The sequence below is a fragment of the Xenopus tropicalis genome, chromosome 2 (genome assembly GCF_000004195.4).
Source record: "Xenopus tropicalis strain Nigerian chromosome 2, UCB_Xtro_10.0, whole genome shotgun sequence".
NCBI classification, from domain to species: domain Eukaryota; kingdom Metazoa; phylum Chordata; class Amphibia; order Anura; family Pipidae; genus Xenopus; species Xenopus tropicalis.
Window position 1 is genome coordinate 95,138,424 of NC_030678.2, and position 25,389 is coordinate 95,163,812.

Below are 25,389 nucleotides of genomic sequence, written 5' to 3' on the forward strand. Positions count from 1 at the left end.
CAGTTGGGAGGTATGCAGTTCATATGCTGTATACCACCCTAGGCTCAGGCCTTTGTGGCCTGCCCACAAATCCTCAAAGAAAAGGAGCTGCAGTAATCACCTATTAAATTCACATACAACTGAAGACCACAATAAGCGATGAATATATCTACCGTATATTTCGTTCCTTCTTCTTGGGTGCCAGTCTCATGTCTACCATCATGTGGGGCGTGTAAGCACATTTAGCTATGCAAACGATTTCTAAACTCTTTTTGTCGTCTTTTTTGGAAGGGTAGGGGGGGCTGGGTGTCAGAAATTATTGTCTCTCGTATTTAATGCATTTGGGGCTCAAGTTCGCACCGCTTCTCACTGAATTTAAGGTATTTATTTTTGTGCCACTGCCCTGTCTCTCACTGTATTTAATGAATTTTCAGTGCTCCTATTCTGCCCCACACTGTATTTGGTTGCCACTACTTCTAACCCTCACTGTATAATGCAGTCATTGTTTATAAGGGCATACTGTGTTTATATATATCCAAATATCCTTTAGGACATTACCAGCAGTGCTATTAGCCTATGGAGGCACTATCAGTTGAGGCAGGTGAGCTGCTATATTATTACCACCCCTGGCCCCTGTGTGGGTGGGCGTGGGGAGGAGGGAGTGATATCACTCAAGCAGTAAGGAGAGACAGAAGTATATCAGAGCACACCTAGGAATACAAGAATATGTCTAGCCCTGTCAAATTTCAAAATTAAATATAAAAAATTCTGTTTGATCTTTTAAAAAACGAATTTCAGTGCAGAATTCTTCTAAAGCAGAGCTATTAACTAATGTATTTTAAAAAATGCATGTCTTCCCATGACAGTATTGCTTTCTAGTATTCCTTTAATTAACATTAAATAGATTCTCTCATGATTTTTATGGTGCACTTTTTATTTCTAAATTACGCGGTTTACAAATTTTATTTTTGAACCAACAAATATATTTTTTTAGCTGTAATATTGGTTTGTAGGCAGCCATCTCAGGTTATTGTGCCTGAATCTGAGCTTTTCAGAAGAAGCCAGTGCTACACATTAGAACTCCTTTCTAATTACCTACTGAGACATGAGCTGGACTTGGACCTACCACTCTTAGCAATACAGGTGTCAGGGCATTTTTATTTTGCTATATTCTCATTTTTCTGCTGATCAGTTGCTGGGGAAAAGGGAGGGGGGTGATATCACTCGAACTTGCAATGCAGCAGTAAAGAGTGGCTGAAGTTTATCAGAGCACAGGTCACATGGCTGTGGCACCATGGGAAATAAAGAATATGTGAAAATTCACAATTAAATTTAAAACAATTTGTTTGTGCTTTTAAAAAAATGGAATTCAATGCAAGATTCTGCTGGAAAAGTTCTATTAACTGATGCATTTTTAAAATATTTCCCCATGACAGTACTCCTTTAAGTACAATCAAAGCAATCAGGCTGCTGCTCAAACTCCTGCATACAGAGGAAAAGTTTGGTAATGGAGCCAATTGTTCTTTTCTCCTGTTATACACTGCTCAAAAAAATAACAACAAAAAAATAAGACATCCTAGATCTGAATGAATGAAATATTCTTATTAAATACTTTGTTCTTTACATAGTTGAATGTGTGGACAACAAAATCACACATGGGTTGCTAAATTTGATTTCCATTGATAATTTTTGTGTGATTTTGTTGTCAGCACATTCAACTATGTAAAGAACAAAGTATTTAATAAGAATATTTCCCTTTAAAATAATATATAGACTGTATTTTGTGCACTTTTAAATGCATGTATTATATTTGTGGCATCTATAGGCTCCAAGCCTCCCAAACTGTCTGTCAGCCTCTTGAAATCAAAGCGGTAGACAGTTCTGCCTGGGAGCAAATTATAACAAATATGCAATGCTGCTGCCTCCTGACGGGCTTACCCCTTCGGTAAACACAGAGTGCAATCTCTGAATGTTTTGGTTTCAATTTGCAACAAGCTCAAAGATGTGGCTGTCAAGACGTGGCTGGGGCACATGAGCCTACAGGGCTCATTTATGAACACAGATGGTAAATGGCGCAAGAGCAGTGCCCCAGTTACATAGTTTAATAAGTGTAATAATCAAGGTCACCAGTTTACAGAGGTAGCACTAATATACATAAGATAATATATATAAAACAATGGAGCTCATGTATCAACACTGGGCAAATCTACCGATGGGCAGTAACGCATAGAAACCAATCAGCGATTGGCTTTTTTAGCCAGCTTGAGGTAGAACAATGAATGCAACAATTTGATTTGCTCCATTTTCTAGTCTTTCAGGCATCCCTGCTGGGCTTGAGTGAACACAACTGCAGTGAAAACTTTTTCCTTGATTTCTGTACTGTGCATGAACTAGTATAATAGGTGCAGGAGACCCCTGGGTGGCTCAAAATAAAATGGCAGAATGGTGCTCAGCAAATAGTATTCCTAGGCTGGTGCACTTTTTGGAGAAGTTAGGAGGTAAGCCGCTAGAATCGCTGGGGTGTCTAAAAATTTGGTATCACCTTCAGCAGGGAATTGGTTTATAAAACTGCATTATAAACAGATCAGAGTATGATCATCTACATATATCAACAAATAACAAGGCTTTGTGGAAGTTAAAGTAAACTATTTACAAATAAAAACCCATAAAAAAACCAGGAGGTGGGGAGGGAGTACAAACAGAGTGCATCTTGCATCAGGGCTAAATGAGTATACATTCAGAGAGTCAAAATTTTTGCCTAACCCCTGTAATATTATGTTTTCCTGTACAAGGGGATGCACCAATTAACCAATTCAAGCATTTGGTAATGGCAGAGGGCAAGACTAGACTCCCATCTGAAAGTTATCAACCATTTGGCCTGTAGAAAATAGGAATCTCAATAGATGCTTCTTAGCTGTAAAGGGCATAGTTTTCCCAATTTGGTTTAATAATAGTGCAAGCAAGTCTAAGGGACTGCTAATTGTATGTATATGTCTAATCTCTTCTGTTATTTGTGTCTAGAATTGTTGGATTGGAGGACATAACAGAACATATGAAAATTTAGAAGGAGACTGGCAACACTTTGGGCAATCATTGGTAACGGTAAGGGTCATGTGGTGTAGTCAAGTGAGTGTAGGAACTAAAATAGTATCATCTTATCTTGGACACTAATTAGGGTTTCATATACAGACTCAAGAATCGCATGCCACATATCAGGGGTAAATATGGGTATGTCCTGTATCCATCTGTCACTATGTGTCAGGCTTGGAGAGATAATAGTAATGAACCCACCTGTTTAAAGCAAGTTATTGGTGCCATATCAGCTCCATTTAGTGTTTTCAGCAGAAACATTGGCCAAGAAGATGCATTCATACGAAACCCTGTGGAATCAAAGGGAAAAATTACCATTATCTCACACGAGAAAGCTTCATTTCACTTGTGACAGAAACAATAACCAGTACAAATGGCCTTAAATCTACCCTTATTCCTTACCCAAAGGAGGCTGCAACATGTCACCCTTCTTCTCACAAGTGCCAATCTGCTGAATATCACAAGAGTCCACCAACCGCCAGAAGTCATTCTTGTCATCGCTGCCATCCAGTCGCAAACGCAGGCGTGCACCAGTGATTCCAACAACAGTAGCAATACAAATGGAGGTAATATTTCGGGGGTCATGAGCTTCCAGCTTCATGCCAACTTTGAAATCATTGCTAGGTGGTGTCCTAGACTGCAAAAAAGAATACTGTATAAGCCCACACATGAAATGCAAATCATACTGTGTAAAAACTATATTTGAATGTTTTTTTCTTGGAATGTACGTTTTATAACCAATGAACTGGGTCCATTTGGGCTAATGTGAGCATATTAGTCTACACATACCTAAAAAATAGTTTGTTTGTTTTTATTAATTAACATTTGATTAGTATATTATTTACTGTATGCATATAAAACAAAATATTAAATAATTAGATACAAGCATACTATTGCCCCCACACCTGTCCCAACTTTGTTGTGAATGTTTTATTAGCAGGAGTCCATTAGACAGAGTATGTTAAGGTTAAACACATAATAACAGAATGAGCAAACTAATCTAATAACTATTACTTTGAAGGAAAAAAATCAATTAAGTGCAGATTTTGAGTGCAATTCATTGTTATATTGTTTGGCCTGAAGAAAATACATCTTTTAAAAGGGTTGTGTTTTTTTTATTTTTAGTCTTAATAAAAACAAAACATAAAAGTCTATTGATTTGGAACCCACGGAATGAATGCAAGCCATATGGTAATGATACCATTTAATACTGTATATTGCGTCAAAATTATTTATGCTTTACTAGGATCCCTAATTAAGGTTGTGTAAAAAAATAATACCAAAATAATATCTCACCATTGTTTATTACACCACCACTTGCTATGTATAAGTCTGCAACATTGTAGAGCATTGCAGCTTTGACACAGCTACTGTATGTAGAAACCAGCATAAATGAAACTGCATTAGGCAATTTAAACACAATGGTCTCTACACTCTGCGTTTTGCTCATATTGATTTAATTGGCATTCAACAGGAACATTTAAATTTAAAGCGACGTGTTTTTTTGAAATGTGCAATGAATTTTACAGTTTACAATTATATTTTTCTCTTAAAAGGAGAAGGAAAGTCATTTTGGCATTTTACTGTCAATAGATTTGCCACATTAGTCCCACCTAAAACAACATATTTATTCTGCAGAAAGCATTACCATACCTAAGTAAACAGCTCTAAAAGCTTTCTCCGTTTGCTTAAGACAGCAGCTGCCATTTTAAGTAGCTAGACTGCAAGCAGGAAGTCATTATACCTCAGATCACACATTCCTAAGGGAGGGGGGAGGGAGTTCTTAGCATTATTGTGGGAAGGGGGAGCAGGAGAGGGGAGAGAGTTGCACAGACTCTAGCCAGGGGAATTAAGGATTTTTATGAAAGAGGAAGTCAGACACCAGAACATCATGTTTACAAAAAATAAATCTGGTGTTTCTTTTGATAGAGGACAGAGTGCAGCTTTTCCTTCACCTTTAATTAAATTCCCATGCCACTAGGCATTAACTTGAACCAGAGATATACAATGGTAATTTGTGGGTCACCAGAACATTTGGGTCAGGTTGAACCTGCTGTCACACTTACTGTCAGCCCCTCTAATGTTGCCTTACCTGGTTCAGCCCCCCTTTTGTGATGGCTGCTTTTATTACTACATAGATTTTTGTAAGTGTTGTGCCGGGTCAGACTTAGCGAAAAGTAGATTGGTTATGGTTGGTGTGGGTCAAAAGTTTTCATAGCTGTCACCCACAAAAACCATTATAATACTTTTTTCCAGCACTACACATATTTCTAATGTACCCTTGAAGAGTGAAAAATGTGTTTGCTGGGGGAAATAAAGTAAGCACTAAAAGGAAGCAATAACTGCAATGCACAATGACTATAGTACAAGCAAAAGCACATAAAACTACAGTAAAATGGTCAGAATAGTTTAGTAAAGCTTACCTGTTTGAAACAATTTGGTGGTGCAGCAACTGAACCAACCTGATTCAAGTAATCATCCCAGTTAAATTTTTCTGAAGTATAAAAGAGACAATTGACAGATTAATTTGTCTAAAATGAAAATCTTTTAAGAATGTCACAGGTCAGAAAGGAAGGAACTGCAATTTAAATTACAGTATTTACCCAAAAGGGTCAACCAGACATTTGTCAATTCACAAAACAAACAGGAAGATCTTAAGTCCCATGAATATTATGAACAATGTTAGATGGAAGATTAAATAAACCCATAACCTAGAACCTTCATGCTTTCAAAAATTAGAAAAAAGTAAGAACAGTAAAGTTTGAAAAAGTCTGAAAGTCTGGAAAAAATCTGTGAGGAAGTTAATATTATAGCAAAGTAGAGATGCTACAACCTGCCGTGAACTCACAAAGCTCCAAATAAGAGTAGGGATCCACAACCTTTTTTAAAAAATGTTTGTAAACACAAGCATAAAATAAGTTCTTTGGGGATGCCAAATAAGGGCTGTAATTGGCTATTTGGTAACCCCATGTGGACTGCTGGCCTGCAGGAGGCTCTGCTTGGAGTAGAATTGTGTTTCTCTGCTTCCAAAACTTGTCTCCCAGCCAGAAATTTAAAAAAGGACACCTACTTTGAGGCACTGGGAGCAACATCAAAGGGTGTGGTGAGCAACATGTTGCTCAAAAGCCACTGGTTGGGGATCAATGATAGAGTATGCATGTAGCTTTGATCTCCAACACTGAAGAGATTCCATAAAAAGATAAGAGGTTGTTATGGGAAATATGGCAATTAAGTATTACTAAATAAGGGAATCAAGCAATAAATGTTCTGATCCCTTATTCACCAGTATATTGTTCAAATGGACCTTGGAGTAACAGGTTACCCCTTAAATGGGACATTATACTTAATGTCAAATTAATGTTTAACTAAATTAATGTTAAATTAATGTTTGTTTGTTTTTTTAAATGTGTTTTTATTGGTTTTTTTTTAACTGAAAAGTTAGAAAAGTAGGAAGGAGAGGGGAGGGGAAAAGGGGGGGGGGGGGGGGGAGCTGGATATCTTTGGTTTTCATTCGGTGGTAGTTGCTGAGGATTCGAGACATGGGGACCAAATTCCTTCAAATTTGTTTACACAGCCTCTGGCCAGGTAGGTGAGTTTGTATAGTTGTAGTTGAGAGTTGATCAGAGAGATCCATTTGCCGAGTGTCGGTGGGGTTGGGCCCATCCAGTGCATGGCGATTGTCTTTTTTGCGTAGAAGAAAAGTAGCCTCATTAAACATCTGGTATATGCTCTGGGCACCAGGGAGTCAAGTAGGCCTAATAGGCACGTAGTTGGGTTATAGACTTGGGGGAGTGACAGTTCTGTGGCCATGAATTGTACGATTTGCCTCCAGAATTTTTGTATGTCTGGGCAGTCCCACATTAAATGGAAGAAATTAGCGGAGGAAGCCCTGCATCTCAAGCAGTTAGGAGAGGTAAGTCTTCCAATGGTGTGTAGTTTTTGGGGTGTGAGGTAGGTTTGATGAATGATTTTAAATTGTATGAGTCTGTCTCTCACACTCACTAAAGGTTGATATAGGTTTTCAATAATTTCATACCAATCATCAGATTCTATGTGGATCCTGCTTGCTTCCCATTTGTATTTTACTCTGGGCCGTGGGTCATAACATAGTTACATAGTTACATAGTTACATAGGGTTGAAAAAAGACCTGTGTCCATCAAGTTCAACCCATCCAAGTAAACCCAGCACACCTAACCCACACCTACCAATCTATACTCACATACATAAACTATAAATACAACCACTAGTACTAACTGTAGATATTAGTATCACAATAGCCTTGGATATTCTGATTGATCAAGAACTCATCCAGGCCCCTCTTAAAGGCATTAACAGAATCTGCCATTACCACATCACTAGGAAGGGCATTCCATAACCTCACTGCCCTCACCGTGAAAAACCACCTACGCTGCTTCAAATGGAAGCTCCGTTCCTCTAATCTAAAGGGGTGACCTCTGGTGCGTTGATTGTTTTTATGGGAAAAAAGAACATCCCCCAACTGCCTATAATCCCCTCTAATGTACTTGTACAGAGTAATCATGTCCCCTCGCAAGCGCCTCTTTTCCAGAGAAAACAACCCCAACCTCGACAGTCTAACCTCATAGTTTAAATCTTCCATCCCCTTAACCAGTTTAGTTGCACGTCTCTGCACTCTCTCCAGCTCATTAATATCCTTCTTAAGGACTGGAGCCCAAAACTGCACTGCATACTCAAGGTGAGGCCTTACCAGGGACCTATAAAGGGGCAAAATTATGTTCTCATCCCTTGAGTCAATGCCCTTTTTTATACAAGACAGCACTTTATTTGCTTTAGTAGCCACAGAATGACACTGCCTGGAATTAGACAACTTGTTATCAACAAAAACCCCTAGATCCTTCTCCATTAAGGAAACCCCCAACACACTACCATTCAGTAGATAGTTTGCGTTTATATTATTTCTACCAAAGTGCATAACTTTGCACTTATCAACATTGAACCTCATTTTCCAGTTTGCTGCCCAGTTATCTAATTTTGTCAAATCGCTCTGCAAAGCGGCAGCATCCTGCATGGAACTTATAGTTTTGCACAATTTAGTGTCATCAGCAAAAATAGAAACAATACTGTCTATGCCCACCTCCAGGTCATTAATAAACAAGTTAAACAGCAAAGGCCCAAGGACTGACCCCTGCGGTACTCCACTAACCACACTGGTCCAATTAGAAAATGTTCCATTTACAACCACTCTTTGTACTCTATCCTTCAGCCAGTTCTCTATCCAATTACAAATATTATGTTCTAGGCCAATATTCCTTAATTTGATCATTAACCTTCTGTGAGGTACTGTATCAAACGCTTTAGCAAAGTCCAAGTAGATGACATCAACTGCCATTCCAGCATCAAGGTTCCTACTCACCTCCTCATAAAAGGCAACTAAATTAGTCTGGCAAGATCTGTTACGCATAAAACCATACTGGCACAAACTAACGCTTAGAGATCAGGTGTTTGTATGTGCTGGAGAGAAGTTTCTGTCTAGTTGTTGGAGTTATTAATTTTTCCAGATCAGTATGCTGGATTTGTTGTGCTGATATTGGGAATTGGGCGGAACAGAGATGCGTAATTTGCGCATATCTAAGCTCCGACAGGTCGGGTCAGGAAGTAGCTTGGCGTAGCTGGGGTAAAGTGTTCAAGGTTCCATTTGTATATAAATGGTCGATGCGCTTAATTCCTATTTTGGCCCAGGTTGCTGCCTCTGGAAATGCTGCAAAGTGTTTAAGGTTGCTCAATCCCCATAATGGTGTATCGGGCGATAGCATCTCTGTTGTGTTGGTGAGATACCTCCTAGTGTCCCATGCCCTCTTTGTGGCATCTAGAACTGGTGGTAGGGGGCTAATGTCATTTCTACTTCTGTAAAGAGCATTGTGTAGGCTTTCAATGGAGGTTGCATATAGAGCTTCTAATAGCGATGCTGGGTTTTCGGTGTCAAATACTTTCCAATTAGCAATGTGGGAGTTTTGGGAGGCTAAGTAGTATAGTTCGTAGTTGGGGGATGTAAGTCCTAGGTGGTCTAGGGGGGCGTTAAGCGTTGGTCTAGAAAGGGAGGGGGTTTTGTTTCCTCAGATGAATTCGGACTGTGTCCGGTCGATGTCCTGTAGGGCTTTTTTGGGTATATAGCTGGGGGTGTTACTGAAGATATATAAAAATTTTGGTAAGAAAATAATTTTACATACCGTATATACTCGAGTATAAGCCGAGTTTTTCAGCCCTAAAAATGTGCTTAAAAAGTAAGCATCGCCTTATACTCGGGTATATACGGTATTGCGCTCAAACTACAGGCAATACGGTCTTGTGCGCCGGCCGAAAGCAGCAAGTATACGCGGCGTGCGCATCGCGCCGCTGCACATAGGGAGCGGCGTGGCCATGAGGAGCATTCCGGAGTCCCCCCCTCCCTGGACCCCCCCTTGACGACCGTGGCGCCGCTGCACATAGGGAGCAGCATGTGGACATTATGGGACACAGTGAGTGGCGTGTGTTAAAAAAGAAGCCTTTCTGTCACTCTCTAAGCCATTCACACTTACAGTCCTGAGGCATTTTGTTCTGGAGATGGGATGTTTAAATTGAGCCATGAAAATATTTATTGTGATGTTTCTCCCACGAGATCTAGTTAGGATCCCAAGCAAGAAAGGTTGGTATTATACAGTAGCCGTGTTCAGCGATATATTTATGGGCAGTGTCAAAAAGGAAATTTTGTGATACTCACCGTTAAATCCTTTTCTCTCAGGGTGTCTGTGGGACACAGGGACCATGGGTATAGAAGGTACCAGCAGGAGGCAGGACACTAGAAGAGGAAGAAGAGAACTAACCCCTCCTCCCTGCTGCTATACCCCCCAGTACTTCCTGCCTTCACCAGTTTTGTCACAAAGAACCACAAGGTAACAGTCAACTTGAAAACTATGTACATGTAGGCAGAAGGAAGTTCAGAAGGTTTATCCGCTTCCAGTGGGGGAAGCCCTGTGTCCCACAGACACCCTGAGAGAAAAGGATTTAACGGTGAGTATCACAAAATTTCCTTTTCTCTAACAGGTGTCTGTGGGACACAGGGACCATGGGGACATACCAAAGCTGTCCCTTGCTCTCAGGGTGGGAGAAGCGGATAGTAGGTCAAATAGGAGGACTAATTTATTGCCGCCTGGAGCACTTTTCTACCGAAGTGCGCGTCAGATGCTGCGAAGATCTCGAATTGGTAGAATTTGGTGAAAGAGTGAATGGAGGACCAAGTGGCGGCCCTACAGACCTGATCGGCTGAAGCTCTGTTTCTGAAGGCCCAGGAAGATCCTATGCCCCGGGTAGCATGAGCTGTGATGTGAATGGGAGGAGATTTTCCGCGGGCGATGTATGCTCTGCGTATGGTCTCCCGGATCCAACGAGATATGGTGGTCTTGGATGCCTGGTGTCCTTTCCGATGGCCGGAATGGAGGACGAATAGAGAGGTTGTGGCTCGAAAGTCTCGGGTGCGATGTAGGTAGAATTTAAGGGCCCTCACTGGGTCGAGGGAGTGTAGCGCTACCTCCTTGGGTGATGCCGGATTAGGACAGAATGATGGAACGGTGATATCTTGGTTGATGTGGAAGGCCGAGACCACCTTAGGGACAAAGGATGGAATGGTCCGTAGTACTGCTCGATCCTCGTGGAATATCAGGTATGGAGGTTGACTGGACAGTGCGCTGATTTCTGACACCCTGCGAGCTGAGGCGATGGCCAGAAGGAATACGGTCTTCCAGGATAGCCAGGCTAGGGGAATGGTGGCTAGCGGCTCGAATGGAGGAGTTTGTAGGGCAGAAAGGACCAGATTGAGATCCCATGGGGGCAGAGGTTCCCGGAAGGGAGGGCAAATGTGTGCTACCCCTTGGATGAATGTGGAGACGTCGGGTAGGATGGCTAGACGTTGTTGGAAGAGCACAGAGAGTGCGGAGATCTGAGATTTGAGGGAGCCTAGCGACAGACCTTTGTCCAGACCTGATTGTAGGAAGGACAGGAGGCGAGGGACCGATAGGTCCTGAAAGGAGTGGCCAGTGTTTTCGCACCAGTCTCTGTAGGTCTTCCATACTCGGTGGTAGGTCTTGGAAGAGACGGGTTTTCTGGCTGCCATCATGGTGCGTATGACGTCACGGGAGAATCCTTTACGTCTGAGGACTATCGACTCAATCTCCACGCCGTCAATTCAGGAAGGCTGGATTGGGATGAAGGATTGGTCCCTGAGCGAGTAGATCGGGGGTCTGAGGTAGCGGCCACGGTTCTGATCTGCTGAGAGCCATCAGTTCGGTGAACCATGCTCTTCTTGGCCAATGAGGAGCTATCAGGATGACTGTGCATCGCTCTGATCTGATCTTTCTGATGACCCTTGGAAGAAGAGGGAGAGGCGGGAAGCCATATGCGAGATCGAAGTCCCACGTAGTCGTTAGGGCGTCTGCTGCCAACGCTAGGGGGTCTCGGCATCTGGACATGAATTGTGTCACCTTGCGGTTGTGACGGGAGGCCATGAGGTCCACCTCTGGAAGGCCCCAGCGATCTACGATGTCTTGGAATATTCCGGGGTTCAGAGCCCATTCCCCCCGGATCGATCCGTTGTCGGCTGAGGTAGTCGGCTTGCCAGTTTTCGAGGCCGGGAATGTAGATGGCAGAGAGGCGGACTTCCCTCGCTTCTGCCCACGTTAGAATGCGGCTGACCTCTTTGAGGGCCTGTCGACTCCTCGTGCCCCTTGGTGATTGAGGTAAGCGACGGTGGTGGCGTTGTCCGATTGGACCTTGATGTCGCGCCCTGTGAGTTGGTTCTGCCAATGGTAGAGAGCTAGGCGTACCGCCCTGATTTCCAAGATATTGATCGGAAGGCGGGCTTCCGCAGCCGTCCAGGTTCCCTGTGCGGTAAGGTGTCCCAGGACTGCGCCCCAGCCTTGGAGACTGGCATCCGTGGTAAGTATGAGCCACTGGGGTTCCTGTAGGGAGCGTCCTTTTTCCAGGTGGGCTTGGTTGAGCCACCAGGTCAGGGCCACTCTCGTCTTGGGCAGAATGTTGATCGGCTGGGAAGAGAGCTGCGGTTCCATTGATCCAGGATGTTCCATTGTAGGGCCCTTAGGTGGAATTGGGCAAAGGGAACTGCTTCTATGGAGGACACAAGTGACCCCAGCACCTGCATGGCCAGGCGGATGGAGGGTTGGGGGTTGCGTAGGAGCTGACGGACAAGGCTCTGGATCCTGGCAATCTTCTCCAGTGGGAGAAACACTCTCTGCTCCGCCGTGTCGAATACCATGCCTAGGAAAGGCATGCGTTGGGAAGGTGTTAGTCTGGACTTTGCCGTGTTGATCCTCCATCCCAGGACGGTGAGAGATTGCATGACCAGGGAGAGTTGGGATGTGGCTGCTGGTAAGGAGGGGGCTTTGAGAAGTAGGTCGTCCAAGTATGGTGTGATGGAGACCCCTCGTGACCTCAGTGAGGCTGCGGCCGCCGACATGATCTTGGTAAATATCCGGGGGGCCGAGGTGAGGCCGAAGGGGAGTGCGGTGAACTGGAAGTGTTGGTTTTTGAGTGCAAACCGCAAGAACTTCCAATGGGGAGGGAAAATTGGCACGTGTAGGTAGGCATCTTTTATGTCCAGGGCCACCAGGAACTCGTTTGGATTCATGGCTGAGATGACTGACCGGAGAGACTCCATCTTGAAGCGAGAGAAACGAATAAAGGCGTTGAGGTGCTTCAGGTCTAGGACGGGCCGAAAGGATCCGTCCTTCTTTGGAACGATAAAGAGGTTGGAGTAGAAACCTCGATATTTTTCTCCCGAAGGGACGGGGACGATCACTCTTTCGTCCAGCAGGTCCTGGATGACGGAGAGGAAGGCGTTGCGTTTGTTTGAATCCGGAGGGAGTCTTGACATGAAAAAACGGTTTGGAGGTCTGGACACAAACTCGAGCCGATAACCTGAGGAGATTATGTCGTGTACCCAGGGGTCGGCAGTGAGGCGAAGCCACTCGTCTCGGAATAGGCGAAGTCTGCCTCCCACCGGGGTGTTGTCCTGTGGGAGGTAGTCATGCTGTGGTGGACTTGTCGGAGGGCTTGCCGCGAGGCTTCTTATTTTGCCAGGAAAATTTGGGACGGCCTTGGAATCTAGGCTTGTTGGAGGACTGGGATTGGAAGTCCCTGGATGATGATGCAGATGATGGCCTGGATGGCCTTCCTCGAAAAAAGCGTCCTCGACGAAAGGAGGTACGGTTCTTTGGCTGTGGGAGTAGCGTGCTCTTTCCCCCGGTAGCCTGGCTGATGATTTTGTCCAGCTCAGGGCCGAACAGGAGCTTGCCCTTGAAGGGAATGGAAGTTAGGGACTTTTTGGAGGAGAGGTCGGCCGACCACAGTTTAAGCCATAGGGAACGACGTGCCGCTACCGAGAGAGCTGAGGTGCGGCTAATGGCTTGAGCCGCATCCAGAGATGCTTCACAGATGTATTCGTTGGCGTCCTTGATTTGAGATGCTAGGGTCGCCAATTCCTGTCTGGGGGCGCCAGAATTGATTCCCTCGATAAGGGAGTCGGACCAGGTCTGGATGGCCCGAGATACCCATGCTGATGCCAGGACCGGTCTTAGACTTTCTCCGGCCGCTGAGAACGCGGCTCTGAGGAAGCCTTCCGTCTTTTTGTCCATGGAGTCCTTGAATGAGGAAGCATCAGGGACCGGAAGGGCAGTGTTCTTGGAAAGGCGCGAGACAGGTGCATCGACTGAAGGTGGCGTGGACCACTTGTGAAGAGATTCTTGTGGAAATGGGTAGGAGCGCTGGAACCTCCTATTGGCTTGAAAGCGCTTCTCAGGTTGATCCCATTCCAATTGAATAATGTTGTCTAGCTGTTCATGAGTAGGAAACATGGATAGTAGCTTTTTCTGGCGTTTGAAAAGTGATTGTGCTGAGGTCTGAGACTCTGGAGTCTTGAGATCTAGACAGGAGATGACTGCCGCGATGAGAGAGTCTACGGATTCTGACGGAGATCTGGAAGGTTCTTCGGCGTCAGCAGGGTCATCGTCATCGGAAATTTCGCCCTCACTTAGTGATGGTCCGTCCCAGTCGGCTGAAGGTTGAGGTGATTCGGAGTCACTGTAGTCCTCAGTGTGTATGGGGACATGGCGTTTAAGGGGCCTTGGACGAGGGTCTGAGTCTTCCCGATCCAGCTTATCCAGGAGCTTGTCCAGACATGCGGCTAGTTTGGGGATGCCCGTGGAGAGAGAGACTGCCCAGGGCGGAGGATCCTGGATAGGCGCCACAGTAGGTGTCTGTGCTGTTTGCGTCTCTGCGGGAGTAGGCTCATCCCCGGGTTCTGCAGCTTGGACAGGTGGAGTAGGGTCCTGGGCCTGGGAAGCAGGTTCAGCCGTAGTTTTGGAGCAGGAGGAGCATAATGGTTCCTTTCTGCCGGAGGGTAGGCGTTTACAGCACCTGGCGCAGGCCAGGAATTTTACCTTGGAGGAGCTGGAAGCCCCTCTGGAAAAGGGACCCCCTGAATTGCCCTCTGCCATAGTACCGGAGTTAGTGCAGGAAGGAAAAGTTAATGCAGAACAGAACAAGTAGCGTGGTACTGTGCGGTAAAATAGTACAATCGCAGTAAGAGTGCTGTGCCGAAAAAGGTGTCAGTACAAGTCAGTAATAACAACCCGTGTCTGAGTATTGCAATGCAGAGCTAATGCAGAGAGCTAGTACAGAGCTAGTACAGAGAGCTAGTACAGAGCTAGTATACAGTGCCAGTACAGGTCTAGTACATGGTGTCAGTACATGCCAGTGAATAACCCCTTGAAATTATGAGAAACATGAAGTATAAGTATCATGGGAGAGGAGTGTTCAATGCTGAGAATGCATAGCCAGCAAGACAGAGACATAAAGAATGCACACGCACACACAGCCCCAATGACTGCCCAACCCCCTCTATGCCTTTCTCCCTCTAGCCAGCGCCTAACTCCTGCAATAGAGGAAAATAAGAGGGTAAACCGTGGTCCCTGTGATCCCCTACTGCCAGAGCCTCTGCCGAGAATTGCCCCTTTTTTCTTGCTCTGTTCAGGATGGAGAGCGAGATTGCCGTGCGGTCCGAAGAGGAGAGAGAGAGCGCAGTGCAGGAAAAGCGCGCGAAGAGTGGCGCGAAGATTACTGACGTCGCGCCGAGCAGGAAGTGGAACGCATAGGTGGAACGCATGGTGGAACGCAAGGTGGAACGCATGGTGGAACGCATGGCGGAACGCATGGCGGAACGCATGGCGAACGCAAGGGAATCGAAGGGACAGAGGAGCCGCATTGATGGATGGTAAGAGGAGAGCAGGGCTGGAGGCAGAGGCAGGAATAAGGCAGTACTGATTAAGGGGGATCTGGGGAGCGGTTTAAGTAAGGACTGTGCTGGGAGTATGGCTACAATGGAGAAGGCAGAGTAGTACAAAAAAAGGGGGGGTTGGTCGGGCTGGGTAGCCTGCAGGGAGCAGGGCTACTGAGTTAGAGGCAGTTTTAAGCCAGGCCATGGCACTGGGAAGCGCTGGGCAGCTTCTGCACTCTGTGTTCAGAGGCAGGGTATCTGCAGGGCTAGTTTTTTGTAAAACTTACGTGCCCCAGCGTCCGTTACTTTTCCCACGTAGGGGGAAGCCTGAAAAGAGTGTCTCCTGTTGGAGATCTCTAGGACAACCCCTGTTGCCAGATGAGTCTGGCCGAAGAAATACTTGAAGAGTGATGTGATGATCCTGTCTCCTTGTGGGACACTAGAAAAAAACTGGTGAAGGCAGGAAGTACTGGGGGGTATAGCAGCAGGGAGGAGGGGTTAGTTCTCTTCTTCCTCTTCTAGTGTCCTGCCTCCTGCTGGTACCTTCTATACCCATGGTCCCTGTGTCCCACAGACACCTGTTAGAGAAAAGGTAATTCAGACAGTATTCCTTGGCTTTTGTGATGTTTTCTATTGTTTGCATTACTATAAAAAGTAACACCAAGCAACCCAACTGGGGAAAAGAATCTCTCTAACAAGTGTACCTGCTGTATTTATGAATAGTAAAAAAAAGTACAAAGTGGCCCTGCAAATGAAATTGATGTCTTTGACACAAGAGGCCCCTCTGAAGCTCTTTATGCATATGCAGTTCTTCTCAGGCTTATGTACAGTCATGAATGAAAAAATAAAAAAGAGAGAGAGATGTACTGGTCTCTATATCATGAGAGGTTTACATAACTTGCTAAGCTTTATGGCTAGTGGCACAGTAGTTGTTTTATCAAATTTATATAGAATAATTTTGTATTCATTGAAGTGAGATCCAGAACAGCAATTTACTGTATTTAAAGTGGCCCTGCAAATGAAATTGATGTCTTTGACATATTTTGCCATATTTAGTTATGGGATTAAAGATTTTGTATACCGGTATGTGGATGCTTTTCATGCTGCACCATTGAGGGGCTTATACTCGAGTCAATAAATTTTTCCAGTTTTCTTAGGTAAAATTAGGTACCTCGGCTTATACTCGAGTATATACGGTATATTAATTCTCCTGATTAATGTTAAGGGTAGTTTTGTCCAAAATTTAAAGCGGACCTGTCACCCAGGCATAAAAAGCTGTATAATAAAAGCCCTTTTCAAATTAAATATGAAACCAAAAGCCATTTTTTAATTAACACATCAATGACCATTATAAAAGCATTTAAAATTCCCAGCTGTCAATCATATATTGCTTACCCCGCCTCTATGCCTTAGGCATAGAGGTGGGGCAGACAGTTACTTTCACTTTCAATTCAGAACTTATTAGATGTTGCTGTTCCCCTCACATTCCCCCTCCCTCCTCACCATCTAACTTCCTAACCAGGTCATGGACATGGGTATCAGGTCCCCCCATACTGGCATAGAAAAAAGATTTTGGCAGGATTCAAAGCTTGCCTTAATAACAGTGTCCACAAAATAGTGTCTGCCTACTTGCTGCAATTGTAAATTCCAAGGCTGAAGAAAATAAGATTAAAATAATTTCTACAGTGTAGGTGAAGTTTATTTTGCTTGACAAACAATAGAAAACAATTAGGAATTGTTTCTTGGGGTGACAGGTCCCCTTTAAGAGTGTCTTTAAACCGGTTGTGCAGTGGATACAGGTTATGTTGCAGGAATAGGTCTGGGTCTTTGGTAATGTGTATTCCTAGGTATTTAAAGTTATTTGTGATTTTGAGGGTGCATTCTGGGTCTGTCATTTGTGGTATTTGTCCATCTACGGGGAAAATTATGGATTTTTCCCAATTAATTTGCAGTCCCGAGAATGTGCCGAAGCGTTTGATTATCTGAATTGCAGATGTAAATGAGTTGTGGGGGTCGGCAAGATACAGTAATGTATCATCTGCGTATAATGAAACCTTTTCTTCAACCGTTTTGTATATGAGGCCTTTGACTTGTTGGGAGAATGTTAAATTAATGTTTAACTAAATTTACTGACATATTGGTGACATTACCTGCTGCAGAAAATTAAGCTTCTATCATTTTGCCAGGTCCTATCATGGAACAAATAGCATGGGGCACTCTGGTTGCTTATTCAACAAATTTGTAGTGTAAAAACATTTTTGAATGGCTTGAATATCCTCACCAAATCCTTTGCTGATAGCTTGCTAAACATGTAATTAAAAGTTTGATTTTATATTGTGACTTGCAATACTAAATATTCCTGTGGCTGTTCAGTCTCAGAGAATGAGAGTGCCAGCAAGGCAGGTAATGACTACTGGCCTGTGTGACTGGACTAAGGGTGCCATGAGCAGGGTGAAACCTGTACTCAATTCTGAACCCACCAAATACAGCTGCTTTGTAATTTAATTGGTATTTTTCAGGCAGAGTCTTCCTGATGCTGCAGAATGTACTGAAAATGTTTTATTTGGAAACTATATTGCTCCATACCTCCCAACATTTTGAAAATTGGAAGAGGGACAAAAAAGAATGCCGTGCGCAGCAGTGAAATATTTTGACCACACCCATTTTTGCAGCTACACCCCTAAATACCACTCCCATTTGAATAAATTTGGAAGGTTATTTAAAGTTTGAACTGCGGGTTGAGCCGTCAAAAGAGGGACTGTCCCGCGAAAATCGGGACAGTTGGGAGGTATGTCGCTCCTGTAGTTAGTAATGTTAGTCATTATGTTGTACACTTTTGTACACTTCCTGCAAGATGTGTTGTGGAGCAAAACCAATTATGATTAATACTACAATGCAAACTTTGCCACTCCAAGCCAGTTCTGCAACAAAAGGGCTCAGGAGGGGACTCGCAGTTCTCATTTATAAACCCTATCCCTTGTCCAGGAGCCTCTGATGAGTACCCTGGGGTGCGTAGCACACTGCTGTCAAAGGTTTGTAACCTAGCCTTTGAATGTTAAATTGGCTATATATTAATACTCGCGGCCATAAAACATGAAGTTGGCACTCTATTTACACTGTATCTGTTCTGGAAACAATATGAAATTGGAACTACATTTATACTTGAACAACACTGACAGTCCCCAATATTGCCCCTGTGTGAGTTGCAGAGGGGTTTCCATCTCTGAGGCAATCTTTTCACACGGGAAGGGGGGGCTGTCCCTTTTCAGGGAAAATTCAGATCCAAGGTGATTCCCTTGTACAACCCTATGGAGTGACTTCATACGTATATCGTATGTTATGTTGTCAAAGAATATTGTTAACAGGTTGTAGTGCTGTCCATGTTTGCAAGGTAGTTGGAGAGATGTCTGGATAAATTTGATATTGGTGGCCCATGAATTCTAGTATTCTCCACTCCCTAGCTGCATGTAAGAGACTGACTTCCAGCAGACAAAAAATTATTGCTCTGTCAGGTTATAATTTTATATTTATTTTTACTGTTGCTTTTTATTACATATCCTTCTATTCAGTCCACCCTCTCATCAAACCACTTCCTGGTTTCTATGGCAAATAAGACTCTAACCAGACGGCTGCTGAAATATTAAACTGGAGAGCTGCCGAACGGAAAGCTAAATAACTAAACAAAACACATAAATAGAAAAATAAAGACCAACTGCAAATTGTCTCACAACATCACAGCCTACATAATACTAAAATGAATTTAAATGTGAACTACACCTTTAAGAGTGGCTTGATTTATTGACTAAGCATAATATCCAGTGCTACTGTGAGCTTAAGATCTGCAATTAGCTTATATAGTTTATTTATGCGAGTGTGTAGATCAGGGGTCTCAAACTCGCGGCCCTCGGTACAATATTTTGTGGCCCGCACCAACGCCTTCTCAAAAGCAATGAATGGATCGCGATTTTTATTGCGATTCAAGGGATAATGCAAGGCACGGCGGGTGGGAGCTGCTGATTGCGGAAATGACTTTATGCCATCATAACAGTTATTATGGGAAGACGTTCTGTGTGCACAATTAGATGCTAAGGAGCTAATTGTGCACACAGAACGTCTTCCCATAATAACTGTTATGATGGCATAACGTCATTTCCGCAATCAGCAGCTCCCGCCCGCCGTGCCTTGCATTATTCCTTGAAAGCCAATTTTTTGTGAAATCCCTTATGCGGCCCAGCCTCATCCTGACTTTGCCTCCTGCGGCCCCCAGGTAAATTGAGTTTGAGCCCCCTGGTGTAGATAGTTAAATAGTTAACACAGCACACATACCTATGTGTTTAAATACCAAACTGCCAACACCTGCCCTTTTAAAGTATGTTTGAGTGTGAAGTAATAGCAGCTCCTTGGTACACTGGAACAAAGTCAGACTGGAAGTAAAGGCCTTAAAGGACATGTAAAGCCTACATTTGCCTACAATGTATATCAGTTGGGCACATCTCCCCCACCAAAATGGCATCGTTTGTACTGCATATATCCCTTCCATTTGCCAGCGCCATCACATTTTCCTAAAGCAAATAGCAGCTTTCACCCGGTGGCCATTTTTCCTCTGATACATAATCAGTTACATTTAAATCTGCAAACAGCATACACACACAGACCCTTATTCAGCATACATTTCATCAAGAATACAGGCTCACACAGGCAGAACTGTCTTTGTTTGAGCACTGTAATGGTAAAGCGGAGCTCAGGAGAAAAAAATTGAAGCAAACAGCTAGAGCTGAGTTTCTATGGGAACCAGCAATGCCGTCTCTTCACTGGCTGCTAGACTGGGGGCGTATTTAGTAACCTGAGCTTAGAACAACTGAGAATGCCCACAAGCCAACAGCCAAAGCAAATTCCCGAGGGAGTGGGCCGAGTAGGTTAAAGGAGGAGAAGGAAATCTAAGTGATTAAAGGAGAAGGAAAGGCTAAGTCACTTGGGGGTGCCAAAATGTTAGGCACCCCGAAGTGATTTAGATCGCTTACCTTGTACCCTGGGCTGGTGCCCCTGTTAGGAGAAAAAAGCACCAGCCCAGGGCACCTTTAGGAAGCGCCTCCTCCATCCTTTTTCTTCTGCCGGTGAAATCCGTGGGCCGGCGCATGCGCAGTAGAGTGAAAAGCCGACTTTCTTGTTTAAGTTCGGCTTTTCACTCTACTGCGCATGCGCGCGCAGCGAACAAGGAAGTAGGAAGCGCTCGCTGCTACCCCGGGCTGGTGCTGTTCTCTCCGTACAGGGGCACCAGCCCGGGGTAAAAGGTAAGCGATCTAAGTCACTTGGGGGTGCCTAATATTTTGGCACCCCCAAGTGACTTAGCCTTTCCTTCTCCTTTAAGGAGATGTCGCAGCCTTACTATGAACCTCTGGACAATCAGTGTGGCAGGTATTGAAAGATTTCAAAGAGGCTGTTCATTGATTACATTTTTGTGTGTGGGGTTTACATGTCCTTTAAGCTTGGCAGGTGGCAGTCAAGCAGAACTGCCATAAGGAATAGTGGTGGCATACACCCACATGTAGAGCTGGGCGGTATGACCAAAAATTTATATCACGGTATTTTTCAAAATTATTTCGGTGTCACGGTATTTGACGGTATTTTTTTTTTCCATGCATTGTTAACCCCATTTCCTAATAAATTAGAGAATAATTACTGCAGTATTGAAAATCAGAGTCAGGCAAGCGAAGGCAACAGAAAGTCGTAAGGTAAATCAGGCAGGCTTAGTTTCCCAGGCAAGGCCGCAGACAACATAGCACATGAGGAGGCGTTTGATAGCTTTAAATACCCCCCACGCATGTGCAGAACCGGCGCCGTCAGCGCGTCACGGACGTGCACGGTTTGACATGTACGTGCGCTTTGACGCACGCGCACCTGGACGCGCGTGCGCAACATCCCGCGGACAACGGGACGCGCGCGCATGCAAGGAGGCGCGCGAGACCGGGCCGCACGGGTGAGTACCCTGACACCCCGGTATTGCGGTATCTGAAAAATGAATATAGTTTTAAAAAAAAAAAAAACACCGGTATTCGGTATTAAACGGTATATCGCCCAGCCCTACCCACATGGATGTACTCCTTATCTACCCACTACTGCCCCTGACCTAGAATGGGTCTAAATTATCAAGCACTGTTGGCAAGAAGGAGCTGGCTTTTAAAGTTCCTTTAAAGCTAAACAGCTGGCAGCTTGTCCGGGGAAATATGTCGCGGGTGACTAATCTCCCTGTGTGCCAGAGCACAAATCTCCCCGAAATGCCATCCCACCGGCGAGAATGTAAATCGCGGTGGGATGGCATACGCATCACCACGGTTTCCCCCCACCGGTGATTTACAGTCTCCCTGGTGGGATGGCATTTCTGTGTGCCAGAGCCCTTAAGAGACTAGATGAAAAGACAGAAAATAAACTAGAAACATATCAAGTAAGAGCAGTAAAATCCTCCAGAGGCTTGACAAAGAAGTACATCAGAATGAGCAGGTCCTGACACTTGCCACAAACAAAGCAAGGTGATAAGGCAAATCAAGAATTTCTGTAAGTGGAACCCTTGGGTAGCAGTTACATCAAACCATGATTATTCAGATGTCAGTCAAATGTGGAGACAGAAAACCTGTCCATTAGAAGCCTTCCTAAGAACCACCAAAAAAGTGCAGCACCCAGAGCCCCACCTTAAACCCCTTTTTGTTCCACTTGTCTAGCCCTGAGCAACCACATCACAAGCCTAAGAATGTGGAGTTTTCAAACAAAATAACTGTGTGAGAGCAGTAAAAATTTTTAAAATACAATATCCAACACATTTTAAATGACTGCAGATGTTTTTTGCCCCTCCTAGTCCCTTGCCTACTCCCCATTCCACTTTTAGCCACGTTTGCAAGTAGTAAAAATAACACAACAAGCAAGGATGCTCACTATCAATTTTATTCTATTAGTTTCATTTTGGTTTTATTGTGTTGTCTATCATTGCTATCTTGTTTTTAGTGCTATGAGTGCTAATAAATATTCTTTTTTTACTGCAGAATGTGTATTTCACAGAATTATACTCAACAGACTAATGTGTAAATCATACAATGTCTTTTAAAAAATGTGTCGAAAAGGCAAAGCAGTTCAGACAAATAAAAATATTTTTTGATTTTACAAAAAAAAAAATCATTTTAAAAAAATTCCTTTTTAAAGTCAAATTTTTATACAAACATATCAGTTGTGAATAAGATTCTATTAGATATTTTAACACTAATCTTGAACAAGTTACATATCACCCTGTTACCCAACATTCCATGTCCATCCATTTAGAGAGAATAGGCTTTACCTTTTGCAGTCTTTTTCGTGTTAGACTTCATCATGGACACTGATTTTGCCTTCAATCCAGTGCAGAGGTTTGTTTTGACTTTATTTTTAATCACTATTGCAGTTTCCTGAGGAACAGAAGTAAAATCACTAGTAAAATATAAAATCAATTTGTTATAATATGATATACAGCAAAAAATATATATAAATAGGTGGAAAATGTCGCTGATTAATACATATTGCAAATGCCAGATACACTGTTGTAACCACTAAGTAGCCACATACTTGTCTCATTGTGTATTCAAAAGGCATTAGAATCAAACTGTACAAAAACAAATGCACAAAACAAACTATACAGATAAAGTACATTTAATTCAAATAACAGCCGCCCACCCTCTGTGCTACTGTAGAATTTTGACCAGAGTTTCATTTAGTATTTAGAAGCACTTGCAGCTATCACAACAATGACTTTAGCCAGGATGGCATTGCTGTGAAAGCTGCAAATGCTTGTAAGTACTAAAAGAATCACTGGCCAAGTTTACAGTGGATATAAAAAGTCTACACACAAATGTCAGGTTCCAGTGCTGTACAAAAATAAGACAAAGATAAATAATTTCATAACTTTTTCCACCTTTAATGTGACCTATAAACTGTACCACTCAATTGAAAAACAAACTGATATCTTTTAGGTGGAGGGAAGAAAACCAAAAAAGCTAAAATAATGTGGTTGCATAAGTGTGTACACCCTCTTCTAACTGGGGATTTAGCTGTGTTCAGAATTAAGCAATCACATCAAAATCATGTTAAATAGGAGTCAGCATACACCTGCCATCATTTAAAGTGCCTCTGATTAACCCCAAATAAAGTTCAGCTGCTCCAGTTGGTCTTTCCTGACATTTTTTTTGTTGCATCCCACAGCAAAAGCCATGGCCCACAGAGACCTTCCAAAGCATCAGAGGGATCTCATTGTTAAAAGATATCAGTCAGGAGAGGGATACAAAAGAATTTCCAAGGCATTAGATGTACCATGGAACACAGTGAAGACAGTCATCATCAATTGTAGAAAATATGGCACAACAGTGACATTACCAAGAACTGGATGTCCCTCCAAAATTGATGAAAAGACGAGAAGAAAACTGGTCAGGGAGGCTACCAAGAGGCCTACAGCAACATTAAAGGAGCTGCAGCAATATCTGGCAAGTACTGGCTGTCTGGTACATGTGACAACAATCTCCCGTATTCTTCATATGTCTGGGCTGTGGGGTAGAGTGGCAAGACGAAAGCCTTTTCTTACTTAGAAAAACATCCAAGCCAGGCTACATTTTGCAAAAACACATCTGAAGTCTCCCAAAAGCATGTGGGAAAAGGTGTTATGGTCTGATGAAACCAAGGTTGAACTTTTTGGCCATAATTCTAAAAAATATGTTTACCAAAAGAACACCATATCCACAGTGAAGCATGGTGGTGGCAGCATCATGCTTTGGGTTGTTTTTCTTCAGCTGGAACTGGGGCCTTAGTTAAGATAGAGGGAATTATGAACAGTTCCAAATACCAGTCAATATTGGCACAAAACCTTCAGGCTTCTGCTAGAAAGCAGAACATGTGGAAGAACTTCATCTATCAGCATGACAACGACCCAAAGCATACATCCAAATCAACAAAGGAATGGCTTCACCGGAAGATGATTAAAGTTTTGGAATGGCCCAGCCAGAGCCCAGACCTGAATCCGATTGATAATCTGTGGGGTGATCTGAAGAGGGCTGTGCCCAGGAGATGCCCTCACAATCTGACAGATTTGGAGTGTTTCTGCAAAGAAGAGTGGGCAAATCTTGCAAAGTCAAAATGTGCCATGCTGATAGACTCACACCCCAAAAGACAGTGCTGTAATAAAATCAAAAGGTGCTTCAACAAAGTATTAGTTTAAGGGTGTGCACACTTATGCAACCACATTATTTTAGTTTTTTTGGTTTTCTTCCCTCCACCTAAAAGATTTCAGTTTGTTTTTCAATTGAGTGGTACAGTTTATAGGTCACATTAAAGGTGGAAAAAGTTATGAAATGATTTATCTTTGTCTCATTTTTATACAGCACAGGAACCTGACATTTTACCAGGGATGTGTAGACTTTTTATATCCACTGTACACATAGTCCTACAGTAGCACAGAGGGTGGGCTGGCGGTGCCTTCTGGCAGGCCTTGGCAAATTACTGCATAGCTCAATACTACACTAATGCAGATGGGGATGGGCTGTTCCTGCCCCAGTGTACACAGCAGGCATAATTTGAGGGGCCAATGTGTGACTAAATCTTTGTAGCATGTGCCTTTTTAGCTTACTGGCTGTAGCACGTCTTTCTCATGTCCTACTGCATGCAAATTCTACATCAGTATAAGTGATGCGCAGGCCAGGCTGAAACCTGCGGGACCCAGCAGCGGCCTTACAATGCCACGCTTTTGATGTCAGTATTCATAGTTTTGTGCCCACATGTCCCTTTCATCAGAGAGGGTCGGGTGTGGGTTTATAAATAGAGACTTGGAGGTTTAGGGTCAGGACATCGGATTCGAGCCGACATTTGTTGACCTGCACATAACTAATCTGTGTCACTGTTCAGATTTTACAAAGGAGCGTTCTCTTGTACTGTAGATGGCAATGATGAGCAGATGGTCAGACTATGATGCAGTGTCGCAGATAAACGGCTGGCAAATAAATGCTCCGAAATG

The 25,389-nt window shown here is 43.6% G+C and overlaps 1 protein-coding gene across 5 annotated transcripts in view; it reads right to left on the reverse strand.

Annotated features, from left to right (window-relative positions):
* scml2 (Scm polycomb group protein like 2) overlaps window positions 1–25,389 on the reverse strand; it is a 65,402-nt gene that overhangs the window by 28,558 nt on the left and 11,455 nt on the right. For all 5 annotated transcript variants that reach the window (XM_031896132.1, XM_012957288.3, XM_012957291.3 and 2 more), the window contains 4 exon segments: window positions 22,696–22,801; window positions 5,493–5,563; window positions 3,472–3,706; window positions 3,271–3,359 (listed from right to left, as the gene is read on the reverse strand). In XM_031896132.1, the coding sequence (XP_031751992.1) occupies window positions 3,271–3,359; window positions 3,472–3,706; window positions 5,493–5,563; window positions 22,696–22,729 (429 nt within the window). In that variant the 5' untranslated portion in view covers window positions 22,730–22,801.